At 38.8% G+C, this 8,210-nt stretch overlaps 1 protein-coding gene across 1 annotated transcript; it reads left to right on the top strand.

The window, feature by feature from the left end:
- Positions 1-4,599: 4,599 nt before the first annotated feature.
- On the top strand, positions 4,600-7,886 carry LOC144708470 (vesicle-associated membrane protein 711-like). Its single transcript, XM_078581827.1, has 4 exons — positions 4,600-4,899; positions 6,847-7,037; positions 7,411-7,574; positions 7,678-7,886. Exons 1-4 carry the CDS (start codon positions 4,680-4,682, stop codon positions 7,766-7,768), a joined length of 666 nt encoding a protein of 221 aa, XP_078437953.1. The 5' UTR covers positions 4,600-4,679; the 3' UTR covers positions 7,769-7,886.
- The last annotated feature ends 324 nt before the right edge of the window (positions 7,887-8,210 follow it).

Below are 8,210 nucleotides of genomic sequence, written 5' to 3' on the forward strand. Positions count from 1 at the left end.
TATAGTTATAGTTATATAATGTAACAGTGATCTGTTATAATCATAGCCGTTATAACAAGTTATAACAAGCTATAATGAAATGAATCGTGGCCGTTAGATCTTATCTAGTGTCACCTATCTATGTTGAATCCTAACTATGTTTAATCCTATATTTAATCCTTTCATCAATTCTCATAACGAGTATAAGGGGTACGTGTCAGCATTTTACTAGTTACTCTTTATTAAAGTCCCTATTGGTGCACGTCAGCTCCATGTTGGCTAGTTTTCTGACTCCTCTTCAGGGAGGAGAGATCTATAGATAGAAAGATAGATAGATAGAGAGGGATAGGGAGAAGGAGAGAAAGATAGATATATAGATAGATGTGGGAGAGAGGGAGGGAAATATATATAGAGAGGGGGGGGGAGAGAGAGAGAGAGAGAGAGAGAGAGAGAGAGAGAGAGAGAGAGAGAGGGGATGGATGGAGGGAGAGAGAGATAGAGAGAGAGGAAGAAGGAGAGAGAGGGAGAGAGAGAGAGAACATCTCAGATGAGCTCCTTACAGAGTCCTTGGGGGTTGTTCTTAGATGACCAAGCTTTTCAATGGAGAGGTTATATAGCAAGGTTATTTTCTCCAAGCTTATTAAGTATGTGGTTTGAGGTTGAAATTTGTTGGCAATTGGTATAATTCTGTAAAAGATAATTTATCGTATAACTTCTAATGTATTGTATAATTTATTATGTAGTACTAACTTGTTGGGAAATAAAGTATATTGAACAATATATTTTAAAGCAGCATGAGTGGAATAGACCTGCTTAACCTTTCACAAGTTGTGCACTATTTTAAGATGAACAGATATATGAATACACTATTTTAGGTAGTTGCCTATTTAGATGAAAGAATAAATAGTTATGGAGAAAGGCGAAGTCACTTTCAGTAAGAAACTATTTTGCTTTTTTTTAAAATATGCTGAGATAAACTATTGTTGTTCTCATCAAGGTTTCCACTCTCCAAAGAAAAATATTTAAACTGCCCTCACAATTACTCATTACCTAAGGAAAAATATAGTTGACATATATAATATGGAAAACTGTAGCATCTAGAAATAGTCATTCAATTTCAGTGGCATGTGACTTCATTAATTTGCTTACAAATTCTTTGACAACTTTCCAGATGCTAAATTCTTTAACAGCTTATTTTGCTAAATCAGAATACATAAATAAAATATATTATTAAATCATCACAGTGTTCTACAAATTGTGGACAAAACTATTATCAGTTGAAAATTAACTAATTTTGAGCCATATGTAAATCTTATGATATATTATTAACTTTAATTATTGTCCAAATGGCTTACTAGGCTAAATCATCACAGTGTTCCAAAAAGCTGAGATGGTATCATGATACCGCATCATTAAAACCGGGTAATGTTCCAGTTCATGATGATAGACAATCAAAGGAGGGACTTTAGTTTGTATATAAAACCATTATCACTTAGAAATTAACTAATTTTGAGCCACATGTATATCTTATAATATAATATTAACTTTAATTATTGTCCAAATGGCTTACTAGGCTAAATCATCACAGTGTTGCACAAAGCTGCGGCGGTATCACGATCCCAAACCATTCAAACTGGGTAACATTCCAGTTCATGACGATAGACAATCAAAGTAGGGACTTTAGTTTGTAGACAAACTATTATCAGTTAAGAATTAACTTATTTTGAGCTATAGGTAAATCTTATGACATATTATTAACTTTAATTATTGTCCAAATGGATTATAGGTTAAATCATCACAGTGTTCCACTAAGCTGCGACCGTATCCTGATCCCACATCATTCAAACCGATTAACATTCCAGTTCATGACGATAGAAAATCAATGGAGGGACTTTAGTTTGTAGACAAAACTATTATTAGTTAAGAATTAAGTAATTTTGAGCCATAGGTAAATCTTATGATATATTATTAACTTTAATTATTTTCCAAATGGATTACTTGGTAAATCGTCACAGTTTTCCACTAAGCTGCGACCGTATCGTGATCCCACATCATTCAAACCAGATAATGTTCCAGTTTATGACAACAGAGAAATCTATTATCAGTTAAATATTAATTAATTTTGAGCCATAGGTAAATCATATGATATCATATTAACTTTAATTATTCTCCAAATAGATTACTAGGCTAAATCATCAGTGTTCCACTAAGCTGTGACGGTATTGTGATCCCACATCATTCAAACCGGATAATGTTCCCGTTTATGACGACAGAGAAATCTATTATCAGTTAAATATTAATTAATTTTGAGCCATTGGTAAATCATATGATATAATATTAACTTTAATCATTGTCCAAATGGATTACTAGGCTAAATAATCAGTGTTCCACTAAGATGCTACGGTATTGTGGTCCCACATCATTCAAACTGGATAATGTTCCCGTTTATGACGACAGAGAAATCTATTATCAGTTAAATATTAATTAATTTTGAGCCATTGATAGATTATATGATACTAGGTGGGCCCGCTCGCAATGCTCGCTTGGGGTAGAGAGAGAAGGCATGGCCGTTTTTATTTTTTTTAGAGCAGGTTTTGGGCATCAGTTATTCTTTAAATCATAAATCAGTATCTCGAATTCTTTAAATAATAAATGTTAACAATAAATCATCGCCAGATTTTGGAAAACTTAAAAAATCAACAAAAAAGGATAAACCTCTATAGAGAGAGAAGAGAGAAAGCAGGGTCGTTCTCATCCTGGGAGAGAAGAAAAAAATCCCATCTTCGGCCGCTTTGACAAATCACACGGAACTAAAGCTTGTGGATTTTCCTTGGCTGCCGGTGGAGGAAGGCGGGGCGAGAGAGGATCTGGATACTTAAATGCCAAGATGTATGCAGCGTCTTGGCGGTGAGGCAGTTGCACTGCCGCTTGTCTCCGGCGGCCCCGCCATACGACAGATGGCAGCAAACGAAGCAGAAGATCTTTTTACGAAGGAAGAAGCTAACAGAGATGGCGCCCTCGTAGGAAAAGATGATATTTTACAGAAAGAGAGAGAGAGAGGAGGAGCGGGAATTCATAAGGAGGAGTTGATTACCACCATCTGTCGGCTCATCATCTCTGAAGAATTCCTCGGACTGGCCTTCTTTCATGGGGTGGATCTTTTGCCCCAACGACGGCCATGATGATGATGTTGATTTTTGGATCTTTTGCCATGAAGAATTTATGAAGTCTTTGAAATCTATGGAAATCTGCCCTCGAAAATCAGAAATCGATTGTGTATTGGATTACAGAATTTAGATTTCCGTAGATTTCTGTAGATTTCCGTACATTTCTGTAGATTTCAAATTATTGTATTGCAGTACTAGGAAGGCTCCATACCTGCTTTTTGATATTGAGTGGGCTCAAATGGAAAAAGAGAGGCGGACTCTTCCATGTACAAAGTTTTTTGGGTACGGTGTTGGCTTTTTTTTATTCCTACGCAGATAAAGCTACATCAAATCTAGAACCATTTTTCGAATTGCAGTCTTTCTCTTCGTCCTTCTCCTTTCCCAAACACTTGTGTTAGACAGTTCGCTCAATGCAACAATTTCTTCAGCATCTGTTGTTGATCCATTTTCAGCAGAAAATACATTAATTTTAAAAAATTGATTCAAAATTCGAAATTCATCTACCGTTGATTCATTTTCAGCAGAAAATAGATTCAAAATTCATTAATTTCATTAAAATACATTGAAATTTTCACTGAAATACATTTTTAACAGAAAATATATTCAAAAGACATTAATTTCAGCAGAGAACTGAGCTGTTGCTTCTGCATCTTCTTCGCCAGCACCATCCTTTTTGCCGATTCGTCAGCCAATCAGCATCCAGAAGCGTCCAGAAGGGCTCGACCTCCGCCCGGCTTGAGCGGCGGCGGGGCGGGGGCGAGGGGGAAGGGGGGGCGTGGGCGGCAGGGAGGGGACGCGGGAGGCCGGGCCGACGGCGGGGAGGGGACAAGGGAGGCTGGGAGAGGAGGCCGGGGCAACGGTGGGAGGGGGCTCTCTCACTCTCTCTCTTCTCTCTCCCTCTCTATCTTCTCTCTCACTCTCTCTCCTCTCTCTCTTCTCTCTCACTCTCTCTCCTCTCTCCCTCTCTCTCTTCTCTCTCACTCTCTCTCCTCTCTCCCTCTCTCCCCCTCTCTCTCTTCTCTCTCCCTCTCCCTCTCTCTCTCTTCTCTCTCCCTCTCTCTCCTCTCTCCCTCTCTCCCCCTCTCTCTCTTCTCTCTCCCTCTCCCTCTCTCTCTCTTCTCTCTCACTCTCTCTCCTCTCTCCCTCTATCACTCTCTCTCCTCTCTCCCTCTCTCTCTCTTCTCTCTCACTCTCTTTTCAGCCAATCAGAGGCCAGAAGGCTACACCAATTCCTATTATAGTAGTATAGATAATAGTAACTTCAATTATTGTCTTAATGGCTGACCAGGCTGAATTATCACAGTGTTAAAATAGGCCGCCACGGTATCGTGAACCCACACCATTCGATCTGTAATGCTGACACGTCATTCGAGGTGTGGCCCAACTATGCGAGTTCAAGTCTGCGATGGAGGACAGCAGAACGACCAGCTGGACCTATAAAGAGGCCCGACTTGTTCGATCTGGCCAATGAACAGACTACGTTGAGAATTTGAGATTTGTTCGTTCGTTCCTCGTGGCCGGAGGAATTTGGCAATGGCGATCCAGTACGCGCTGGTGGCGAGGGGATCGACGGTGCTGGCTGAGTTTGCCGGATCAGCGCTAACGAACGCCGGTCCGATCGCCAGGCAAGTTCTTGATCGGATTCCAGGCGGCGATGATTGCCACGTCTCGTATTCGCAGGACCGATACATCTTCCATGTCAAGCGCACCGACGGCATCACCGTCCTCTGCGTGGCTGATGACGCCGCCGGCCGTGAGATCCCTTGTTTTTTCTTGTTTTTATCCGAATTTTCTGTCGTTTTGGTGGTTTTTTTCTACAATTTCTATTTAATCTTCGCATCCGTCGTGTTTAGGATTTTGCTGGGAGGTGTGATTTTGAATTTTATGAATCCTAAATGAAATTTTTGGGGAATGGAATATCCAGAAATGGGTTAATTATGTTACTTTTCGTTTTGAGTTTCTAGCGGAATTTCATTTTCTCCTGATGTATAGAGATTTGTGCGTTCGGTGAAACCTTAGATTATGCTTTCTTCTATCTCCTTTATAATGCCATATTTTTTCTAGGTTACCTATATTTCTCTAATTTCCTGGCTGTCTCAGCTTCCCTCCGGGTGTAGGACTTTGCAAAGAGGTTACCTATATTTCTCTACCGTGTGGGTTACTGAATCTTCGGTGTAAGCCAGCTATATATAAATTTCCAGTGGACGTTCACATTCTTCGGGTGTTTAGATATTTATGTGTTCAGTGAAACCTTAGATTACTCTCTCTCTCTCTCTCTCTCTCTCTCTCTATATATATATATATATATATATATATATATATATATATATATGTATATATATATATATTTCGACCAATTTTTTCTCCAATTTCCTGTTGTTCACGGCTTCCTACCGTGTGTGTAGTTTTAAAATTTCATGATACCGTGTGGGTTTCTGAATTGGCGGTGGAAGTCTTATGAGAGGAATGTCCTACGTCAGAGGATTTTATAAACCTTGTTGGAATAAGTTTTTGGTGGACTTTGATATTTACCAGATGTTTAGATTTTTGTTCCTTGTATCCCTCTTTGGAGTTAATCCGATTGTCTAAGATTTCTGACGGGGGGAGGGAACCTGATATGATACCCCCGACAATTCTTGATGAGAATTTGAGATTGACGAAGTCAAGAAGGGAACTTCACCGAAGAGTTGTCCAAGAGAAGCAACAGGACTAGACAAATCGCAGGATCATAAGGAACTAAACACAGTAAAGGATTGAAATGCGGCTAGGTTGGCGACTTTCGTCAGGATTGGAGGACCTCCGCTCTCTGGCATCTGGACGTAGCCTCTCACAGAATTCTTGTTTTCATAGGAGACCACTCTCTTATTTTAGTGCTTCTTCCTTGGTCGAAATAATTATTTTTTTGGATTTTAGGCATGTAGTAAAATTACTATTCTTTGGTATGACATACTTTCAGCTATTCCTTTAATTAGCTTTGCAATGCAATTATCGGCACCATGCTTTGTTTTTATATTGCTGTGTCTCCCATCATGATTTTAGAATAAATGACTGATATACTGGTAGAAAATAAGACCGTCGACCAGACGGTCTCAGTATACCGAATCAAGAAGACAAGTCGACTGAAGATCGAAATGACACAACGTGACAAGAGTTCGAAGTAGAAGGTGGTAAGAACGAAATGAGATCCAGAGATCCCCCGAGACTGGCAGCCGGGAAGCTCCTTCCGACTGCTCCAGCTCCGGTGCTGCACAGGCCTCAGACGATGAGAAGAATACCGTGATTCCCCCTTTGCCCCTGCGTATTATTTTATAACCGACGGGTGACGCTTCAGTCGCCTTTTTCCGTAACGGTTCCCGCCCTTTTGAACCGTCTTCTCTGATAGGCTCGACTGAAATGCTTATCAATGACCAACTTTAAACATTGTACAATCTGGCTTGTGTGATCACTTTGGGTGCCTCAATAATTTTCTGTATTGATATATACTATTGATTTTTCTGTAGCTTCTGCTAAATATGCTGTTTCTGTGAAACTAGAAATCTTATTCTTTTAAGTCTGAATTCAATTGATTTTATTATCAAGTATATATCCACGATTGACTCTGTGAAGTAAGTTTAGAATGTTTGAAAAAAAACCTTATAATATTATTTCGTTCAGATTTGGTACTAGTCTTATGAAACAATCTTACCTCTCACAATGGCAGGAAGAATTCCTTTTTCCTTTTTGGAGGACATCCATGCGAGGTTTATCAAGACTTATGGCCGAGCTTGCCACAGTGCGCCTGCCTATGCGATGAACGAAGAATTCTCGCGGATTCTAAGTCAGCAAATGGATTATTACTCTAATGATCCCAATGCGGACCGGGTGAATCGCCTTAGAGGAGAAATGAACCAGGTGATGGGTTGTTTTTCTTTTGATTTTACTGAAAATATTTAAGATAGTTAAACTAGAAGAAGAAAATCTACACCCAAAAAATGAAGTTTTGGAGATTACTTTCCATTCAGAAAATGTGTGCCAAATTAGAGACTGCATCGGTATTTTCGCTCCCAAAATGGAATATTCACACTTTCAACCCTCTATATTCTGCTTTTGCCTTTTTTTGTGAACGTTTCTATGATACTATTCATTTTTTATTGTGCATTCACCCCGTTAAGTTTTCCAGAAATATTCGTAAACAAGCCAAGAGTGCCAGACAAAATCTTCATCCGTGGTTTTTATTTTTCTTATAATTTAAGAACTATTTAATAAATATATGTGGTTTCTGCAGGTTCGGAATGTTATGATTGAAAACATTGACAAGGTTCTTGAAAGAGGTGACCGTCTGGAATTTCTTGTCGATAAGACTAAAGATATGCAAGCGAGCACCCACAGATTCAGGAAACAAGCTCGCCGTCTCAGAAGCTCTGTCTGGTGGCGAAACATAAAGCTGATGTAAGTTCTCAACTATTTGATGATACATCTCACTTTTTTTATCAGAAAATTTTGGAGTCTTTCTGGATTGTGTATTTACTTTTAAAAAAAATTAACTTTTCAGGATATTATTGATTCTGCTGCTATTGGTCGTGATCTATGTTTTGGTGGCATTAGCTTGTCATGGGATTACCTTACCGGCGTGTATTAGGTAAACCTCATAGGTATATTTATGATTATACATATCTTAACATGTCTTTTCTAAATATGGAATGTTTCTGTGTGTATATGCAAACAGTTGGTCAAATATGCAAATTTGGTCAAACCCACAGCTCCGATGTCTTATGAATGAATTCCACAATTAGATCCTCTTTAGGATGATACTTTAATCATCACAATTCATGATCATATTTTTTTTGGTGTTTTTATTCAAGATGGTTAGTTTATGTTATAATTTGATTTCCTTCAAGTAGAGAATGAGGGGAGATTGAGAGAAATAGGGTTTCACAAATATAGTGGGGGAAATTGAACCAGGAGAAATTATACAAACTCGGAGTCTCCCCTAGAAATCTATCTTACATGCACCAAATGGAGAACAACCTCTTGGCTGATTTTCTTTCCAAATTTGAGGTAAATTATTTATACCCTCAAGGTGCT

This window comes from Wolffia australiana, chromosome 10 (genome assembly GCF_029677425.1).
Source record: "Wolffia australiana isolate 7733 chromosome 10, ASM2967742v1".
NCBI classification, from domain to species: domain Eukaryota; kingdom Viridiplantae; phylum Streptophyta; class Magnoliopsida; order Alismatales; family Araceae; genus Wolffia; species Wolffia australiana.